At 44.8% G+C, this 22060-nt stretch overlaps 1 protein-coding gene across 2 annotated transcripts in view; it reads left to right on the top strand.

Moving 5' to 3' along the window:
* DPY19L1 (dpy-19 like C-mannosyltransferase 1) overlaps window positions 1–22060 on the top strand; it is a 61417-nt gene that overhangs the window by 12934 nt on the left and 26423 nt on the right. For both annotated transcript variants that reach the window (XM_036247176.1, XM_036247175.1), the window contains exons 6-10: window positions 7088–7145; window positions 12871–12962; window positions 13590–13689; window positions 15578–15655; window positions 19938–20024. In XM_036247176.1, the coding sequence (XP_036103069.1) occupies window positions 7088–7145; window positions 12871–12962; window positions 13590–13689; window positions 15578–15655; window positions 19938–20024 (415 nt within the window). The remainder of the gene's footprint in view (window positions 1–7087; window positions 7146–12870; window positions 12963–13589; window positions 13690–15577; window positions 15656–19937; window positions 20025–22060) is intronic.

Consider the following 22060-nt stretch of genomic DNA (forward strand, 5'->3'; position numbering starts at 1 on the left):
ACTAGGTGTGCACCTCGAGGGCCCAGCTGGGTGTGCAGGGAGGCTGTGCCCCTAGACCCTACAGGACACTTACTATACTAGGCCACCCTACGAAGCCTAGGAGACATAACAACTCTACCTAATACATAGAAACAAACACAGGGAAACAGCCAAAGTGAGGAGACCAAGAAACATGTCCTAAGTGAAAAAACAGAACAAAATTCTAGGAAAAGAACTAAATAAAATTAAAATAAGCAATCAATCGCCCTGGCCGGTTTGGCTCAGCGGTTAGAGCATCGGCCTGCGGTCCTCAGAGACCCGGGTTCGGTTCCCGCTAGGGGCATGTACCTCGGTTGCAGTTTGTCCCCGGCCCTGGTTGGTTGTGCGGGTGGCAGCCACTCGATGTGTTCCTTTCACATCGATGTTTCTCTCTCTCTCTCTCTGTTCCTCTCTCTCCCTCCCACTCTACCTGAACAGAAAATGGAAAAATGTCCTCGGGTGAGGATAAAAAAAAAAAATGAAAAATAAAATAAAATAAAATAAGCAATCAATCAAGTGTGGAGTTCAAAACACTGGTTATAAGGATGCTCAAGGAACTTAGTGAGAACATCAACAACATAAAAAAGGACCAGTCAGAAATGAAGGATGCACTAACTGAAATAAAGAATAATTTATAGGGGCCCTGGCTGGTTTGGCTCAGCGGTTGGAGCATCGACTCGCGGTCCAGAGAGACCCGGGTTTGGTTCCCACTAAGGGCACGTACCTGGGTTGCAGTTTGTCCCCCGCCCCAGTTGGGGTTGTGTGGGTGGCAGCCACTCAATGTGTCCCTTTCACGTCGATGTTTCTCTCTCTCTCTCTCTCTCTCTCTCTCTCTCTTTCCCTCCCTCCCCCCCTCCCTCTCTATCTGAACAAAAATGGAAAAATGTCCTCTGGTGAGGATAAAAAAAAAGAATAATTTACAAGGACTCAATAGTAGAGTAGGTGAAGCCAAGAAACAAACCACTGAATTGGAATATATGGAAGCAAAAAACACCCAGTCAGAACAGCAAAAAGAAAAAAGAATCAGAAAAGTGAGGCCAGTGTAAGGAGCCTCTAGGACAATTTCAAGTGTACCAACATTGGCATCATGGGGGTGCTAGAAGGAGAAGAGAGAGAGCAAGAAATTTAAAACCTATTTGAAAAAATAATGGCAGAAAACTCCCCTAATTTGGTGAAGGAACCATACATACAAGTCCAGGAAGCACAGAGTCCCAAAGAAGATGAACAGGAAGAATTTTTTTTTTCTTTATTGATTTTAGAGAGAGGGGGAGAGAGAGATAGAAACATCGATGAGAGAGAACATAAATTGGCCGCCTCCTGCATGCCCCCCACTGGGGATTTGGCCCACAACCTGGGCATATGCCCTGACCGGGAATCAAAGCAGCGACCTCTTTGTGCATGGGTCTACACTCAGCCACTGAGTGACACCAGCCAGGCAGAAAGAATTTTTTTGAACTACTTTATTTCTAGATATGTTCCAGAAGCCCTGAGGGCCTGGAAGGTGAGTCTGTGTTAGACCTCCCTTTCGACCCTGCAGGACCTCACAGTGACCAGGACATTTCCTGGCCCCACCCAGGTTACCTGTGAAGGGACTCGGAGTCAGAACAGACTGCTTTTTTATATCAGTTTTCACTCCTTCCCTGACCCCACCTGCTTTAAGGAAAAGTTAAATGTTATATTCTTTTTTTTTTTTTATCCTCACTGGAGGACATTTTTCCATTTTTTGTTTAGGTAGAGTGGGAGGGAGAGAGAGGAACAGAGAGAGAGAGAGAGAAACATCGATGTGAAAGGGACACATCGAGTGGCTGCCACCCGCACAACCGACCAGGACCGGGGACAAACTGCAACCGAGGCACGCGCCCTTAGCGGGAACTGAACCCGGGTCTCTCAGGACCGCAGGCCAACGCTCTATCCGCTGAGCCAAACCGGCCAGGGCAAATGTTATATTCTTTATGCCAGTTTTGCTTCCATTGTTTCATTTGACTTTTGTTTTTTGAGTTTTTCTTCATTGTAAGAAATGAAGCCTTCACTGTTTACACAGGTTTGATTTTTGGCCACAACCGTGTCTTAAATAGGCTGTGGACTGCGCCAGCTCAGACTTCTCCAGCTCTGGCTTTTACGGAACGTTCTGTTAACTTGGCCGCTAATACATTTACTCATTGGGTCCAACAGTTGTATATGAATATTTAAAAGATAAGTTTCTCTCTTTAGTACACATAAATCGATGAAAGTTGTTGGTTGAAAATACTGGTATCTTTTCTCCCAAACCCGCCCCTTTTTATGCCACTGTCTCAGCAAATGACAGCTACACCCATGACTTCCCTCCGGAGCTGCACCCTGAATCTGACGATCACAGGTCCTGTGGGTTTCTGTCCTGAGAAGCGCTCCCTGCTCTCTGCTGAGCTCGCGGGCCGGTGGGGAGCACTGTTCCTGAGGACTGAGCTTTCCTGGCAGGAGGGAAGGGACACAGCTGGGCGGAGGTTGTTCACCGGAATGGAGGTTCTGAGGGCACGGGAAGGGTCTGGAGGGGGGTCAAGTGTGTGCTGGTTGGGCCACAGCAGAGGCTCCGCCGAACGCATGGTGCTGATGACGAGCAGGAGCCTAGATCTGGGCTAGTGACCGAGGGTCAAGGGTAGCAATGATATGAAGTGTGTTCGGCTGCAAGTTTCAAAGAAAGGGGTGCCACCTATCTTTTGATTGAATAGTTTTTCTTTCCTTTTATGTTTTCACTTAATCCTCAGAAGCCCTGACTCTCCGCACGGCGAGACTCAGTACTGGACGCTGGCGGCTGCAGTGAGGCAGTGGGGTGCCACGAGCCAGCAGACAGCACCCTGCTGCTTGGCCCGCGCAGACAGAGTAAATAAAGCACTTAATTAGTTGCTTGTAAGGGCTGGAAGGACTGAGCTGAGAACTTTTCTCCCCTTCCTCATCCCCATTCTCTCCCTCCCTTTCCTTCGAATCTGCCCTTAGTGCTCAGGACGCCCCTGCCCTAAGGTTGGGGCAGGTCTGTGGGCGTTCCTCCACTGGGGTGCCGCCGCCCACCTCTCCCCATGCAGCGATCCCGGCTCCTCCTCCCTGGTCCCCCTCCCTGGTCCCTCTCCCGGGTCCTCCTCCCAGATCATTCTCCCAGATCCTTCTCCCGGCTCCTCCCGGGTCCCCCTCCTGGGACCTCCTCCCAGATCCTTCTCCCAGATCCTTCTCCCGGGTCCTCCTCCCGGGTCCTCCTCCCAGATCCTTCTCCCAGATCCTTCTCCCGGGTCCTCCTCCCGGGTCTCTCTCCCGGGTCCCCCTCCTGGGACCTCCTCCCAGATCATTCCCCAGATCCTTCTCCCGGGTCCTTCTCCCGGGTCCTCCTCCCGGGTCCTTCTCCCAGATCTTTCTCCCGGGTCCTCCTCCCGGGTCCTCCTCCCGGGTCCTTCTCCCGGGTCCTCCTCCCGGGTCCTTCTCCCGGGTCCTTCTCCCGGGTCCTCCTCCCGGGTCCTTCTCCCGGGTCCTTCTCCCGGGTCCTCCTCCCGGGTCCTTCTCCCGGGTCCTTCTCCCAGATCTTTCACCCGGGTCCTCCTCCCGGGTCCTTCTCCCGGGTCCTCCTCCCGGGTCCTTCTCCCGGGTCCTCCTCCCGGGTCCTCCTCCCAGATCTTTCTCCCGGGTCCTCCTCCCGGGTCCTTCTCCCGGGTCCTCCTCCCGGGTCCTCCTCCCGGGTCCTCCTCCCGGGTCCTTCTCCCGGGTCCTCCTCCCGGGTCCTTCTCCCGGGTCCTCCTCCCGGGTCCTCCTCCCGGGTCCTCCTCCCGGGTCCTCCTCCCGGATCCTTCTCCCGGGTCCTCCTCCCGGGTCCTTCTCCCGGGTCCTCCTCCCGGGTCCTTCTCCCGGGTCCTCCTCCCGGGTCCTTCTCCCGGGTCCTCCTCCCGGGTCCTTCTCCCGGGTCCTCCTCCCGGGTCCTCCTCCCGGGTCCTTCTCCCGGGTCCTTCTCCCGCGTCCTTCTCCCAGATCTTTCTCCCGGATCTTTCTCCCGGGTCCTTCTCCCGGGTCCTTCTCCCAGATCTTTCTCCCGGGTCCTTCTCCCGGGTCCTTCTCCCGCGTCCTCCTCCCGGGTCCTCCTCCCGGGTCCTCCTCCCGGGTCCTCCTCCCGGGTCCTCCTCCCGGGTCCTCCTCCCGGGTCCTCCTCAAGCATTCACACAGCGGGACAACTGACTGAGAATTATTTTAAAATTATTTTCAATTAACTGCAATTGCTTTTTTCTCTCTTTGAATGCTGAACTTGGTTTGTCTCATCATTCCTTGCTAAATAGAGGGAAAACCCTCCATGATTAATGAAGCCTCCAGAATGCAATGGAGGCTTTGAATCCATGCCACTGAAGGGTGTAGGAAAAAAGAAAATTCTAGCATTATTAAGCGTCAGAACCGAAAAGCTCTTTTTCATTCTCACCCCCTCATTTTATGTTTAACAACACTGAGGCTCAGAATGTGAAAGAGATGTATGAGCAAACGTGGCAGATGTGTAGCAAGCTTAGAGTGTTACAGTCTGCACAATAGCAGTGTTCATAGTTTCTGACAGTTGGTGGTCATATTGCAGAAGAAACCTTTTTTCTTAAACGATAGGGAATGCTGCAACATCAACTGCTCAAGTGTAGTGGGGGAAATCAATTTCAAGCATTCTGTTAGTACATCTTTTCTGTTTAGCAAAATGAAATGACCTCTGTGGTGGTCCCTAAGCATCGGCAGGGAGGGAAGGAGATGCTGGGGACACTTCTGTAGAACGGTGGGAAGTCATCATTTCATAGTGATTGTAACTCAGAGCGTTTCTTATAGATGAAAAGCATTAAAGTACCAGGAAGTCTTCCTTCCCAGTTAGTGAAGCAACGCTGTCTGTGTTCATGGAAGGTGCTGCTCCGTAACTCATGTTATGGTAGAACACTAAACAGTGCTGAGTGGGGAAGCCCTTCAGAGACAAGACAGGAGACATAGCAGAATTAAAGGCAGACATCGACGTTTCACTAGATAAAAATGAGCTATGTAATATTTAAAACTTCTGGCAGAATACACCATAAAGTCAATCAAAAGACTTCATCACACATATGATAATAAAAAAAATGATTTCCCTTGTCTTTAAGTAGGGAAATGGACAATCCAATAGGAAAATAACAAGAATGTGAACAGGCACTCAAAGAAGAGAAAATGCACCTTGTCAACAACAACAACAAAACACTCAAATGATGCTCTGTACTGTAGGCAGGAAGTACAACTCAGAATAACGGGGGGAAAGGTTTCCACCGATGTGCCGGGCAGAATGTGCAAGGTGTGCACCCCTGGCAGGAGCAGGCCCTTGGCACCGTGTTGGGAGGGCTGTGTGGCGTTCTGGGAAGTGCACGTTCTTTGACTTGTCGGCTCATAGGTCTGTCCTAGAGAAACGAAAGCACCAATTTACATGTACAAGGGTGTTTATCTTAACTTTTTAAAATTACTATAGCAAAGCATTGAAAAATATCTATCTGTTCAATGACAGAAAGGGATGAGCAAATTGCAGTACGTTATGCAGTGTTGACATATGTTCAAAAGAGTGGCATGGGTCACGTGTTATTGATTAGGAATAATCATGATAGATTAGAAAAGGAACACATTTCAGAGGGATGTAAATGGTATGATCCCATTAAAATGCATGTTTTTACGGGGTAGAGGAAGATTTGGAAGGATGGACACACAAATGTTACTGATTATGTCAGGCAAATAGGATCGGGTGAGGTGGCGAAGAGGGTGGGGGAGGTGGCGAAGAGGGTGGGGGAGGTGGCGAAGAGGGTGGGGGAGGTGGCGAAGAGGATGGGGGGAGGTGGGGAAGAGGATGGGGGAGGTGGCGAAGAGGATGGGGGAGGTGGGGAAGAGGATGGGGGAGGTGGGGAAGAGGATGGGGGGAGGTGGGAATAGGATGGGGGAGGTGGCGAATAGGATGGGGGGAGGTGGCGAATAGGGTGGGGGAGTGGCGAGGAGGAAACCATTTTTAAAACTCTTTACACCTCTGTCCTTTTTCTCTTGTTCGAGTAAGCTCAGAACATGACAATAAATGGATCTGCAATTGTTTACTTAAAGCCATAGCTCATTCTTCCCCTTCCCACGTGTCCTTGGGCGCTGGAGCCTGGGCCCGCCTGCGGGCTGGTCCCTTCGCGCCTTGGCGGAGAGCACCACCCCCCTGCTCCCGGGCCCTTGGTCGCCCTCTCACCTCTGACCACCACTTCCACTACTTTCTGGCCAATGTGCTGTTTCTTTGCCCCTTTGCATTTCACCTTGCCAGTCTGGTTGATAACCAGGGGTGGGAATCACCCCGCCCTGCTGTGCGTGGCCCTGGGACTTGTGGTCTGGAACTTTGGTTGGTCCTGTGGAGACGGCTCTGCGCCCTTCTGTTTTCCCTTCGTACCTCTCTCCGTAAGTGCAGGGGACGTTTCAAACAGCCGTCCCCGGGCCTCTGCACTGCCACCTCTGCTCCTGGACAGCAAGCTGCTGTCCCCTGGCCCTGCCTCTGCCCTGCGGACTTGGCCCCCGTGCTGACACCTGTGCTGTCTTTCACAAGTTTGGAGAACAAGTCAGCTGATGTTTCCATCACGTTCTGTGGAAACGTAGCTTGGGGAAGGGTGTGGTATTACAGCCTTATGACTGCAGAGCCCTTGGGGTGCTCCCTCCCCGCCTTGCCCGACGTCATGTGGCCCGAGGGTGTCAGAGTGGTGACGGGCACAAATTAAGAAATTTTCTACCAAAGAGTTCAAAAAAAAGAAAGAAAGAAAGAAGGAAAGAAAGAAGGAAAGAAAGAAGGAAAGAAAGAAAGAAAGAAAAATTAAGATCAGGTTGCCTGATGCATGGGAACACGACTGTTAAGTTTTTCTCCACAGTCTGAAGATGGAAATGATTTTTTGAAAATGAAACTTGTTTTGACTAATGTGAAGAGGAAAGAAGTCAGTGTAAATAAGCACAACGGAGTCCTAGTGTGGCTAGAACTTCGTGGTGCCGGAAGGTGGTCGCGTTGTTTCCCTGTTTATTGGGACTGGCCTGGGCCCCGTGTCTGAGCCTTCTCTCCCCTCTCTTCCAGCGGCAGCCGGCTGGGGGGCCTGGTCACGGTGCTGTGCTTCTTCTTCAACCACGGAGAGGTAGGTGGCCCAGTCCCTACTCTCAGACCATGGGGGGGGGGGGTCCTTCCAGAAAGACACCTCTGTTCTAGGGTAGTCAAACATTTTTAAAATTTTATGAGATTTACTTATAGAGATGCAGGTTTCTTTTTAAATTTCGATATGTTTAAAATGTACCATAGCATTCTTTAAATGTTTGATCGGATTTGATTCCAAATTTACAAAGCATTTATTGTAAGTTAACTCTTTGTGGTCATTATAGCTTTTATGTGATGTATTGGCTAGTGATCTGAAGAAACAGTGGGCTGTCTCTGTAAGGTGAAACCGAAGGCACGTCTTAGCTGTCATAGACGTCGCCAGCCGTGGGCGTGGGTAACATCCCGCGTGGGGTAACTTCTTGTTGTAGGGGCTATATTGTGCATTTCAGTTTTAATGTGTTTATATTAAACGTTGATGTGCTTTTAAGTCTCCTTTGTAGAATATTTTATTATACTTAGAAATTTGCACATACCGGAGATGGCGCTGCAGGAAGCATAGCCCAGGGATGCACTCTGCCTGTGTTCAAGCCTGGCTGGCATTTAGTGGCTGTGTGACCCGGATGAATTATTTAATCTTACATGCCTTTGTTTCCCCTTTGTAAATGGGCATGATGATGGTACTATCCCTCTCATGGGATTATTGGGAACATCAAATGAATTCATATGTGTACAGTGTCTAGTACCATGTTTGATACATAGTAACTGCTGTGTAATAGTCTGTATGATTGTTATTAATAACTCAGTTTAATCTAAACTAAGTGTAACATAAATTTAAGGTGCCAGTGAAATCCTTCCACTAAATCAGACTTGTAATTGAATTTCTAGTAATATGTCTCTGTCAAGTTTTCTTTCATGTTAAGTAAGTTTTGTATGAAGGGAAACGGAAGGTCAGCCTGCTTTGTGTGTTCATACACTAAATGTCTGCAGTCCTTGAAAATGCACATGTCCCAAAGCTCTAAGGATAGTCACTCTAAAGCTTAACGGTTTAGTCAAGGTTGAACTTTTTAAATATTCAGCAGGTTACTAATGGATATTCAACTAACACATGCTTGGTATTTAGAATCACAGAAATTTCAAGTTAGAGTGACCTTATAGAATAGAGCATTTGACAAATGATTGCAATATAACATCAATTGGTTTGGTCTGAGTTTTGAGCTACGAAAAGGAATCATTTGGCTATTTTTGACCGTGGGTGCTGCCCAGTGTCACAGGTGGACTGAGAACCGTGACGCACACATTTTGTGAGAGTGAAGAAGCAGGAAACAGCGCCGAGTGGAAGACAGGAGCGTGGGGTTCACAAGACGCTGGAGGGAAGGGATTACAGGAAACTGTACTTTTATAAACAGCGTCACCCCAATAAAGTCAATAAAAATTAAAAAGTTTGAAGCCAAAATGCAGTTCTAAAAACTGCTGTCTGTTCAGCAGAAAGGTCTACTGTGTTACCCTTCGTGTTAGAAGTTAATTCCTGATCTTAACTTTTTTTTAATATAATTTTGATATTCACGGAGCATGACTGTCATTCCTTACATAGTCTTTTTAGTTTTTAACAATGAAATTCAGACTATTCCGTTCATTTTTCAGGTTGAGATTTTAAAAAAATATTTTTTTCAGCTACTTGGTGTATTTACGTAGACTACTTAGTTACCACTTTCTACTTAGGAGGAGGTGGCCAGTGTGATTAGCATTGTGGTTTTACTGAAATAGTCAAGAAGTTCATTGTACTTGTATCTAAAGTGTAGCTTAGAGTAGAAAAGGACTATTTTTGAGTAATGGCATATATTAAAATTGAGAGCATAAATGGAAGTTTTGCTCTCTCCCTCCCTCCCTCTCTCCCTTCCACTCTATTAAAAACAACAACAACAACTCTTTCTCAGATGATTTTACGAGGGAAAATTTTTGCCTGAACAAAAGGACTACAAAATGTATAATATAAAAGGATTAACCCACTTATTTATGTATTAATTATTTTTTCATTATTTTTCTTTGTTGTCAAGTGTATTGCAGAGGTCCCCCCTTAGTTTCCCCACTGGCCCCCACACTCCGCTTCCGCCCACCCCAGGCCCTCACCGCCTTACTTACTGTCTGTGTCCGTGGGCGATGCATATATGCATATATAACCCAGTTATTTATTTACTTTTATTTTAATTTATTTACTTTTGTTACAGACGTTTCTTCTTTTTCCCACATTGATACCTCCTCCCATTCCTGCCCCCCCTCCCAGCATTGTAGTCTATGTCCATTGGATATATTTATATGCATAACTTCTTTGGTTTATCTCTTCCCTTCCCCTAACCCCTCCTCTGAAGTTGGTCAGTCTGTACCCTATTTCTATGCCTCTGGGTCTGTTTTGCTCATCACCTTGTTTTGTTCATTATATTCCACAAATAAGTGAGATCATGTGATACTTGTCTTTCTCTGACTGGCTTATTTCACTTAGCAAAATGCTCTCCAGGTCCCTCCACATTGTCTCAAAGGGTAAGAGATCTTTCTTTCTTACAGCTGCATAGTACTCCATTGTGTATATGTACCACAGCTTTTTTATACATTCGTCTACTGATGGACACTTGGGCTGTTTCCAGATCTTAGCTATTGTAAATAGTGCTGCTATGAACATGGGGGTACATATATTCTTTCTGATTGGTGTTTCAGGCTTCTTAGGATATATTCCTAGAAGTGGGATCACTAGATCAAATGGCAGTTCTATTTGTAATTTTTTAAGGAAACTCCACACTGTTTTCCACAGTGGCTGCACCAGTCTGCATTCCTACTAGCAGGGTGCTAGGGTTCCCTTTTCTCCACACCCTCGCCAGCACTTGTTGTTGGTTGACCTAATAACTTATTGACATAGTTATGTTATTTATATAAGTTTTGGAAAGAAATTCTCGGAACACTTTGAAAAAAAACAGTTTTATTAGTCCTTATTCTTATATGCAGATAAGTAGTAAATTATAATATTCTGATATTCACTAAAGTAGAAGCACTAAAGAGTAAGTGTTTAGTTTAAGGCTGCTAAGCAGGAGAGGATGTTAACGTTTCCAGCTGATCAGTAATCTCTCCGAACTTCTCTGAACACGTGCGACTCTTAGGTGGGGAATCGAATTCCAACGACACCACCACCATTTATCTTTAATTCCAGAGATCTTTGGTTGCCAATTTGTGAGATTTTTCTTTTTCTCCTTTTTTCTCTCTCTCTTTTTCTTTCTTCCTCCCTCCCTACTTCCCTCCCCTCTCCCGTCTCTTTCTAGTGATGGTGAGGTTTTGGCCAGGACCTTATTCAGGGTCTTCTGTTTATTCAACTCAATTAAAACAGCTCATAGGAAGAGCCTGCTGTGTGCCAGGTGCTGATAGATGCTGGGCGTGTGTCCAAGGGTAAAACAAAGATTCTCGTCCTTGTGGATAAATGTGTGAAGGAGGGACAATCTTCTACGTAAGGTGGGGAGTGCCAGTTTACTTGGGGAGTAGCAGGGAGGCTGTTGAGACAGGAGCAGAGTGGAAGGAATAAAGCCAGACAGTTAACAGGAGCTGGGATGCGGAGGGAGCCGATCTGTAGTCCTGGTTGGTTCATTGTGAGGTTCGTTTGGAGCAGATGGAAAGGCCACTGGAGGGTTACATGCAGAAGGGTAATATGATTTAAATACTTTTTACATCAATTTGGAAAAAAGTGCAAAATGTATTATTTATTCAGGCTATTGAGTGGTGTGCCTGTGGATTTGTAAATTGGCATTAAACTTGCATTCTTTCCAAAAGTCCCCCCCCCCCAAAAAAAAAAGAGTGGGCTAATCTTTGTTGGGAATGAGTCTGTGGTTGGAGATTAGAAAGGTAGCCTATAGTGTCCTCCTTCCTGACCTGTCCCTGCTGGGTCTTACTATCCTGCGGGCTGTCTTCTTTGCGTCAGTCCTACGGTCCTTCCTTCTCTTGTTCCCGGAAGGACCATTCCTTTTCCTTTCTCAGGGCCTTTGCACATGCTGTTTCCTATGCCCTGCATACTTCTCTCCCCTGTTGTCCCCTAGCCAGTGTCTAATTAACGCCTTGTCATCCTTGACAACTGGGCATTTCAGTTTGGGTTTTACTGGTATCCTTCATGTCTTCCTGCAGATCTGGGTTTCCATCTGTATAATTTCTCTTCACTCTTAAGAACTTTATTTAACATTGTGATAAAGATCTGTTGCCAACAAATTCTCAAAATGCCCTTCATTTTGCCTTCATTATTTGAATTGTATTTTTGCCAATACGAATTCTGGGTGGATAGCTTTATCTTTCAGCACTTTATGGCATTCTGTTGTCTTATGGCTTCCATTGTTTGATAAAAAGTCTCCTCCCATTCTTATTGTTACCTGAACATTACCTGTGGCTTCTGCGGAGGCTTGAAGACTTTCTTTGTATATTTGATTTTTATTGGTTTGATGGTGATGGACTTAGATGTGGTTTTCTTTGTCTATATCCTGCTGAAGACTCACTGAACATCTTTGTTCTGGTTTTGTTTTAATCAGTTTTGGAAAATTTTTAGTAGTATCTTTTCTTCAAATATTTTGCTTTTCCGTTCTCTCTTACCTTCCTTGAGTTTTCCAGTTCCAGGTATGTTTAACTTTTGATGGTGTCCCACAGGGTTATTACACTCTCTTCCTCTGGGGTTCTTCATTTTCTTTCTTTCTTTGCCTCTGTTTAGAAATTTTCTTTTGCCATACCCCCAAGTTCACAGATACTTTATTCTGATACATTTAGTCTGTTATTCAGCACATCCAGTGAATTTTCACTTTAGATATTATCAATTTCAATTTTATTCTTTTAGATCTTCCATTTCTCTGTTGAGAATTCCCACCCATTTACCCATTCTATCCAGCTTTTTCTGTACCAATTAATCTTAGCCTTGCCTGATAATTCCATTTATATTATCTGTGGATTTAACACCATTGATTAGTATTCACCTCTTGCCTGTAATGCTTTCTAGTCTTTAAAGGAGCCTGCTGGACTTGAAAGATGTAATGATGTCTTCTGGTGTGACTAGCTCAGTGGTAGTAATTAATGTAAGATTGTTTGCATTTAATCCAATGCAGTTTATAAGGTTGAAAGATGGCCTTGTTAATATATTTAATATACACGCAGGAAAATGAGTTTAACAGCTGGGAGAATACACTATGTAATTAAGTTTAAAGTAAGCTCTTTAGAAAGGTTTCTACTTCACTATTTCAGGACTTTTGTTATTTGATCCTCTCTGCCATTTTTAAACATTTTGCAGCCCAAGGTAGTTTGGGCAAAGAAGAAGTAAAAACAGAAATGGAGTGCTCCTGCTCAGCAGCACTGGGGGTACGAACACTGACACTGATGACTGTGAAGAGTTTGGGAGTCTCAGGTACAGATCTCCTGCTGAAATTCAGAGAGAAGACAAACCAGTCAGTTTGCACAGCCCATTCAGATGCGATGTTTTTCCTTCTGGCAGACCATTTCCTGGCTGCCACTTTCTCCACCTCCCTTTTAGGCTGCATCGAAGGATTTTGGTACTGTGCTGTTGACAGTACGATGTTAATACTTCACGGGATGTGTGCAGTGTGCCTCCCACTCAGCAACGTTTCTCACTTCCTAGTTTTGCTGTTGCTGGGAATTTAGTAGCTTGTTTGACAACACACCACTTGGGTTACGTTAGAAGCCGCGGCTTTCGGTGGCCTGTCCTCACCAGGTTAGCAGACGTATTTTGCGCTACGGTTTTTCAGTGCACCCGGGTGATGTGGACGCCGCCCCTCCGCGAGAGCTTCTCGTACCCCTTCCTCGCGCTGCAGATGTTGCTCGTGACTCACATTCTCAGGTGACTTTGACTTGTCCTTGGTTGTCTTTGGGAGGAGGTTAGGTATGAGGGGCCCTTGCATTGGCTCATTGATTTAGGGGGTAGTGGTTCTTAAACCTAACATGAGTGATCCAAACACCTCACTCTCCTAAAAAACCCTGTTACGAGGAGGACCAAAGGGAGGTGTCTACGGGTGGCTTCGGAGCAGCCCCCCCTTGGCGTCCTCTGCTCGTCTGTGTCCTCCTGTGCAGGCCCCGCTTCCCATGTCCCCTCAGCCTGCGCTCCCGGGGCCCATGTGCAGAATCCCGGGCCCCGGGACCTTTGCAGTGTCCTCGTCTCTCCTAATGCGTCTCCGAGGGGAGCCCCATGTGTGTGATTACGAATTTGCAAGTAGAGTCAGAAAACTTAGTGGACATGCCGGCCCAGGGGCCTCTCCCTTCGGCAGACTTTGTTTTCACAGTAATAATGGGCATTTACTTTTCACAGAAAGTTACTGTAATTGAGTGTCGGGAGGTATATTTTTAAGCCATTGGTTCGTTTTGTCCAGTTTGTGTTATAGCCAGCTCAGGTTTGGAGGTGGGGATTTGCAGCCGCCGGGAGCCACGCTGGGGACTGTGGTTAACGCGCCGGTCTCGCCTTCCGTTCCAGGGCCACGAGGCTCTGCAGGGGGAGCCTGACCGCGCTCTGCATCTCCAACGTGTTCTTCATGCTCCCCTGGCAGTTCGCGCAGTTCGCGCTGCTCACGCAGGTAAGTGCTGCGCTGCTGCTCCGAGCGCGCTCAGTGTGTCGTCCCGCGGACGCAGTTGTACGCAACTACAGAACTGAGATGTTACGTGACTCTAAGCCCTAAAATGTCTGTTAGTTAACCCTTTGTTTTTTATTCTCACCTGAGGGCATTTTTGCATTTATCTTCAGATAGAGTGAAAGGGAGAGGGAGGAAGAGAGAGAGAGAAACATCGAGGTGAGAGAGACCCATCGGCTGGTCGCCTCCCACACGACCCGACCAGGGCCGGGGACTGAAGTGCAACTGAGGTACGTACCCTTGACCAGAATCGAACCCGCTACTCATTGGCCTGTGGGCTGATGCTCTAACTGCTGAGCCAAACCAGCCAGGGCGAGAGTGGTTTTGTAACGTTCTTGGACATTTCTCGCTTGAGAAAGGAAGTCAGACCTGGATTTGAGCCCTAAGTCTATTCACTAGCTTCTCAACCTGGACAAACTGCTTACCTTTTCTTCGCTTCGGTTTCCTCATCTGTCAGGTAGAGGCACTGAGAGCCTACTTCTTGGGTTGTGGTTGGGATCAGATGAGGCAGTGAGTAAGATTGTCACCATGTTACCTCGTACTTCTGCAGGATGGCAGTAGGTGAGCTGCTTTTATCGTCAGTTTCTATAAAGGGCTCTGCTTGTAGTTGATTCTCGCTTTGGTTTTATCTCTTAGACTCCTTTGTCTTCCTTCATGTGATGACATTTTAAATGTTTCTGGTTTAAAACATCCCTGAGGGTCACTCCTTCAGATTCTGCCCGTGGGTCGCTGTGTGTTGCTTAGACCCTGGGGTGGAGAGGGAGAGTTCCCATTGCTTCTAGGTAGGGGAGATGCCTGCTTTTTGGGGAGGGGAGTCAGTGGGGGTTTCATGGAGTGAGGGGAGGAGCTGGTGTGTTTCTCTGCGGGGTTTCTGTTGAATGACAGCACACGTGTCCCGTTACCGTGTCCTGTCATCACGCAGCGCAGGGCAGGGGGACGAGCCTGGGTGAGGACACTGTGGTTGTCTTGCTCGTGGGAAATGTGTTGTCAGTTGTTTGGAGATAAACCACTTGATGGGTGGAACTTACACCATATGTTTGAGTACTTAGCCGTTTGCAGGGTTTTCACGCTGTTCGCGTAGCGGGATGAGCATGGGATTCAGCCCGACTTTGTTTCTCCGGGGAGAAGGTGGGGGGCCTGGGCTGGCACAGAACCTCGGTGTTGCACCAGAGGCACCTTTCGTCATTCAGTCAGTTCACCTAAATAACCCCGTGCTCTCAGAATTCCTGATCAGTACACACACAGTTTTCTTCAAAACTATAAACTTAAAAATACCTTTGTGGTGAAAGTACTTGTAATGTGAAATTTGACAGATTTGATAATAACTAGCACTTGAATATTTGTGAAAGAGAACACTGATAGAGATACTTGTAAAGTGTGACCAGCAAGCAGAACTTAATGTACTGTATACACACATGCATTTTGTAATTATTTTTTAGTTTAATGCACCTTCTTCTGTTATCTACTAATTGTCTTGTTATAATTAAATTTTCATATTTTTTTATTGGGCAAGGCACTTTGTAACTGTACCTGTTGAGAGTAGAGTCACCCTGACATTAGAATGAGTATTGTTTTGGATAATCCACAAAGTAGATCATTTGAATGGTTAATTGAGGGAGCTTTGTACAGAGAGGGAAAAAACCAACCAATATTTGCTACATTACTATATTGACCTTATCCAATAATAAATTGGTAGGTAAGAGGGAAACTGAAGAACTCAATTTCAAAATAAATTTAAATCAATTTGGAACAACAATAAAAATAACCTTGTTTTTATTCTTATAGCTATTCATTGTGTGTATATTTTTATCTTTAACATTCTTTTTCATTTCAGATTGCATCATTATTCACAGTATATGTTGTGGGATACATTGACATATGCAAATTACGGAAGATCATTTATATACACATGGTAATGGTTTTTCAATTTGCTTTTTTTCCCTTTGAGTTTGACCTTAAAACAGACTCCTCATTAGTATTTGATTTGTTTATGGTTGAAACTGTTTGTTGCATGATTCCATGACTAAAACAAGTGTCATTCAAAAAGATAGAGTTAACAGACCTATTTTAAATAGGCCACCCAAGAGTTTTAATTTGGGTCACGTCATCTAATGTGGGGCTCTGCCTGACTTCCGTGTCCTCTAGAAGAGCATTGGTGCGCTGTGTTGCCCGGGGCCTTCTGTCAGCATGTTAGGGGTGCTCATGGGCTGAGCCGACTGCCCGGCGGGCCGTGCGGTGAGCGGGCCCCAGTCCCAGGGTGCGTGCTGACTACTTTCTGGTAGAGTGGGGAAGGAGAGGAGACAGAGGACCAGTAATAAATGCAGCAGAAGGGTCAGTTTGCAGGATGTTAGAAGGGACAGGACTGTGGAGAGAAGGGGAGGAAAGTCGTGGCCCCCGGAGACCAGGAGACGAGGAGTGTGGCATCGGTGAGGTGGCCAGGGAGCCGTACTGAGCAGAGATTGGAGGGAGGGGAGAGGCAGTTTGCTAAGTAGATACCATGAGAGGAATATTCTGGGTTGGTAAAGCCACTGGAGCAAATGCACTGAGCCTGGATGGGTGATTTTAAAAAATGTTTTTATTGATTTTTTAGAGATAAAGGAAGGGAAAGAGAGATAGAAACATCAATGTGAGAAACATCCATTGGCTGCCTCCTGCACGCCCCCTACTGGGGATCGAGCCTGCAACCTGGGCATGTGCCCTGACTGGGAATCGAACCAGGACCTCTCAGTCTATGGGAGGATACTTAATCCACTGAGCCACACTGGCCAGGCTGGATGGGTGACTTTGATGAGTGTTTATTTTTTAAAAAACATTTGTTTTCTTTTTGTCATTAGTTCTTAAAATTTTGATTTTTTTTCTTATAATTTCAATGTTTATAATATGCTATTATTTTTATTCTCTAATAATTGATACATATAAAATTATAATATCCAGGGAAGTTATGAACAATGTTATGAAATGAACAACCATGAGCTTACGTTCCAACTGAAAACTAGACGCATCATTACTTAGAAGCCCTTGTGTGCCCTGAACACGTCCTTGTCACTCCTTCCAGAGATAACCACTGTCCTGACGTGTTCAAGTATAACTGACCTGCTTTTCTTTGTGATTTTGCCACACATGCATATTCCTAAACAGTACACAGAGTGGGCAAGAGTAGGCTTACGGTTGTGAGTACGCGAAACAGAGTTTATTCTTGTATTATTATTAATTATTGTATTTTTTCCATATGCACAGCTGGAAACCTACTTTTGCCTCACTCTGTATGTGTTTTACTAAATATTAGTACTGTTTTTAAGGTTTGTAAAAATGGTATGCTTTTATAAGACTTAACAGTTTTATTCAGGTTTCTGAGATTCGTATGTTACTGGTGTTCATACTTTTTGCTTTATATTTTCCATTGTATAAATAAAGCACAATTTATTTATCCATTTTCTTATTGAAAGACAGGTTTTTTTCCTTCTTTTTATTTTATGAATAATGCTGTATACATTTTTACACATACCTCCTGGGTGCATGTTAAGTTTCTCTAGGGCATCTATGTAGTAGCAGAATCTCTGGGTGGTCAATTACATACATGTTCAACTTCATAATTTAATACTACATTGTCTTCAAAAGCAGTAAGACTGGCCAACAGTAATATATAACAGTTCATGTTTTTGTATATCCTTTTACATTTTGCCCATCTGGTAAATATAAAATGGTATCTTAGGGCCTTACTTTGTATTTTCTCATTCAGTGAAGCTGACCATCTGTCGGTATGTGTGTGGAGTGGACCCTCTATGCTTCCTGCTTTTGTGACATTCCTGCTCATATCTTTACCCATTTTTCTCTTGTGTCTAAGGGAATGGCATCTGTTTTATTCAGTGCAGTATAATCCACTGTTTTTATTTTTTATTTTGATGCTTGAATTGTTCCCTGTTGGGCCAATTTCAGACTGGCTTCTTTTACCCTTTTAACGAGTCCTCATCATGCATCGGCACTTTTTAAAAGAAATTAATAAAGGCCGAACTTCATCAAGGGCTTTTTCTGCATCTTTCTAGATGATCCCGTGTATTTTTCCCTCTTTAATATGTTGCAGTGATGAATTATATTAATTGATTTTTCTATATTAAAAAACCTCACTTTTCTCCTAAACACAACTTTTACACATTGCTGGATTCACTTTGCTAATATTTTATTAGGATTTTAAAATATCTGCTCATGCCCTGGCTGGTTTGGCTCAGCAGTTAAAGCATCGGCCTACGGTCTGGAGAGACCCGGGTTCGGTTCCCGCTAAGGGCACGTACCTCGGTTGCAGTTTGTCCCTGGCCCTGGTTGGGTTGTGCGGGTGGCAGCCACTCGATGTATCCCTTTCACGTTGATGTTTCTCTCTCTTCATCTCTCTCCCTCCCACTCTATCTGAACAAAAAAATGGAAAAGTGTCCTCAGGTGAGGATAAAATAAATAAATAAAATAAAATAAAATAAAATATCTGCTCATGAATGGAATTGGACAGTAATTATTTTTTTACACTTGGCTTACTTTCCCCCCAAACTATTTAATAGAGTCCCTTTATTGTTTTTTAACATTGCAGTAAGATCTCAGTGCATTTGACTCCATCAGTCACACAGTCCCATAGGCAGCTGTGGCCGAGGACTTTGACCCAGTTACAGTCACAGGAGCACTCCGTGACCCAGGTTTTCGTGCTGTGGAGCCTGTGTTGGGTGGATGATTTATGTGTTGTGGTGTGACTCACTAACTATGGAACATCTTCCTCTGTCACTTGACAAATTTCTATAGTTGTGTACAAGTAAAAAATATATAGAACTGTCTCCAAAAGGGATGTCCCCCCACTTTTTTATTGTGGTAAACTACAAACAAAATGTACCATCTTAATCTTTTTAAGTGTACGTATCAGTGGTATGAAGTACATCCTGACTCGGGTATTCAGCAGCCTCACCACCACCTATGTCCTGAGCTCTTCATCTGTGGAATTGAAACTCTGTCCCATTAAACAGTGATCCTCTATTCCCCTTCCTCCACCCAACCCCTGGAGCCCCGCTTCTGCTTTCTATGTCTGTGCTTTTAGCAACTCTGGTACCTCGTATAAGTGAAATCATGCACCAGCTGTCTTCTCCTGAATGGGTTTTTCCACTCAGCAAAATGTTCTCAGGGTCCATTCATGTTCATGCGAATGGCAGAATTTCCTTCTTTTTTATGGCTGAATAATAGTCATCTATATATATTCATATATCCATATAGACACATATATGTAACATTTTTTCAATATCCATGTATATAAAAATATTTAGTGTTTGCTTGGTAAGAAGCTATGTTCTATAAAGGGAGCTTTTGGGGAAAATAACCAAAACCCAATAGAAAAATGGGCAGTAGGAATAGGCGGTTCTTACACGCACACAACACAATAACAACAACATAAACAACAACAAGGAGTAAAGATGCTGTCTCACTCATTGAAAGAATAGAAAAGTGAAACAATGAGGCAGCGTTTTCCTTGTGTTAGATTGGCAAACACTGAAAAGGATACTAGTGTTGGCAGGAATGTGGGTCAGCCTGTTGGTGGGAGACTAAATTGGTACAATGTTTTGCATGGCAGTTTGTCAATATTTTTTCAGAATTTAAAATGTGTGTATGTTTAATTGATCAATTTTACTTCCAGTAGCTTATCCCATGAATGTGTTGACATGTATGTAAGGTGCACATAGAAGGATGTTTATCATAGCATGGTTTGCGATAGAAAAAAGAAAAATAACAGCACATCTGGGAAGCTCTGCAGTGGTCAGCATAGTCCGAGGGCTGGTTAATGAAATGATGGCGCAGTTCTGTAGTGGAATGCGGTCCATCTGCCCCGCAGGTGAACCAGATTGGCTTGGGTTGACATGGAAGCCTCCGGAACAAATTAAGAGTAAAGGCAAGCAGTAGCATAGCTTATGGGTTAAGTTTCCATTTGTGGTTTTTAAAAAATAAAAACTAGAATTTGTACACGGGAGTGTCTGGAAGGGTACGTGGGAAACTGTCGATAGTTGGTCTTTTGGGTTCCGAAGTGTGGGAGAGGAACTGGGCTGTTGTTATTGTGTCTTCCCTTTTGAACAGTGTGAATTTGGGTTATTATAGGCATGTGCAGTTTCCGGAATAATAATCAACTTTTTTGTTTTATGTGCATTAATTATATTTTTCTTGGATTTTTCCAGATTTCTCTTGCACTTTGTTTTGTTTTGATGTTTGGAAACTCAATGTTATTAACTTCTTATTATGCTTCCTCTTTGGTGATTATTTGGGTAAGTGTTCTTTAAGTACATGGCTGTTTGTAAAATGAATGGTTTATTGGTTTCTTTGTGTGAGGGATTTTCTGTGAGAAGCATCTCCGTGTTTCCCTGAACGCACCTGTGTGCCGTAGAAGGTCCGAGTACTGGCTTCCAGAACGGCACAAACCCAGCACAGGTGAATGCTGGAAAGCGGAGCCCTTGCCTCATCGTCTAATCGCCCTCCTCATCTTTGCTGTCACCTACGTGTTGGTCCCAGGGCTACTTTTAGAAGTTCCTGTGCCTTCTTCTGTTTCCCTTTGTCCCTTCCTCTCTTTCGTTGTTCCCCAGTTCTTGCTCCACCTCTCATCCCCTTTCCCCCGGTGGCATCTCCCCACAGTCTCTCCTCAAGCCCACGGTCGGGGGTCTTGGTTTGTTAGGGTCCCCCCCCCCCCGTGTTTATTTGTATGAAATATTCAGCTAGTCTCAGTCAGGGCGTGACTCAGTTATAGTTGCTAACTCACTAAGGAATTCGATGATCAGGAGACCGGGGTACAGAAGCAGAGCACACAGTTGAAGCACCCCCAGCTCCTTTGACACTTCAGTAGGACGACTTTCTAAATATAAATGTTCCTGAATTTAAGGACTTCAGAGGTGGTTATGCCTTTTTTGTCAGTGGGTTTCGCCATTACCGTGTTTTCAACCTTAAGAAGAAAGAACTTATTCCTCTGTGTAGTCTGGGTCGGTTTCTGGGAGACCAGAGCACCTTGTACTGTCCTAGTAGACATGTGTTCTACTCCCTGAATAATCATTGAAGTTACTCAGATCATTTGGCTTTCTAGAATTCCAGAACCTGCTAGCAAATGCGGAACCTCCAATTTCTTTGTCCCACTTTATAAGTAACATTTATTTAAGATCTTACTTCGCAAGGATCTGCTTCTTCCCAGCCTGGACCTCCACCCTTTTCAGGTCGTGTGACTCGAGTATACTCAGTGACAGAAATGAGCAGTTAGCATGCGGCGAGGCTGTGTTTCCAACAAGGACAAAAAAACTCATTAACTGAGTTGCTGTACTTTGAGATGAACGATAGTTCTTACAGTTAGTGAGTTCTGTTTGTAATTAGGAAATGCGTAAATGCACTCAGTTCTCTGTTTTACTATGTGCTCGGGCGGGTCCTGTTACTGCTCAGGTTAAAGTACGTGACTCTTGGGCCTTGTGTCCAGGGAAGCCGCTGAGTGGATCACATCTCAGCACCATCCGGTCCGAGTCCATCTGGCAGGGACTCTTCGTTCAGTGCGCACCTGGGTCAGGCTCCCCCGGGTGCTCGGCACTGTGTGCCATAGGCATGGATGGTGCGTGTTCATGTGTGTACATGTTTTTCTCGCATATATTTTTGTTGTATAAAAATAAATGATGCCAACAGTTACAGAATATAGCTATGTTTTTGCATATTTAACCATAAACAAACATTTGCCTATTTTTATTTATAGTTATCACTTTGAAACCTGAATCTTAACACAGTTTGTGTTTGCAGATATTCAGAAACTTCTGAAAAGATTTAATTTGGCTTCACATATTTATGTTTTGATCTTTAACTATATTTTTGCCGAGTTTGAAGTAGCATTAGTTCCCTATAGGTATTGCATTTTTGGAGTCTAGTATGTACTGGGAAAGACATAAGATTTGATAGGGAAATATTTAGTTGATCCATTAAAAACTCATTTGTCGTTTATCCTAAGAGTTAACAATATTTAACTTAAGAGAATCTTAGGACTGTGACATCTGTCTAAAATTCTGAATTTATTTTATACTTCTTGATTCTGAGGTAAATCCGAGATGTAAAATCACTCATACAAATTAGTATGTGGTGATACTGTTTGCACCTTGACGAAGGCGCTAGCCGACCTCCTTCGGTAAGATAGGGCTGGTTCTGGAAGCAGTGAGCTTGTGGTGCCCTGTGGGGCATCAGCATGGTGCTGGGTCTTAGACCCTCGAGAGTCCTGCTGTTACAAGTACCTTCTGGTGCTTGAATTTAAAGGTATTAACTGTATGCGTGTTATTTTCTCTGTGCA

The sequence above is a fragment of the Molossus molossus genome, unplaced genomic scaffold (assembly GCF_014108415.1).
Source record: "Molossus molossus isolate mMolMol1 unplaced genomic scaffold, mMolMol1.p scaffold_m16_p_7, whole genome shotgun sequence".
NCBI lineage: Eukaryota > Metazoa > Chordata > Mammalia > Chiroptera > Molossidae > Molossus > Molossus molossus.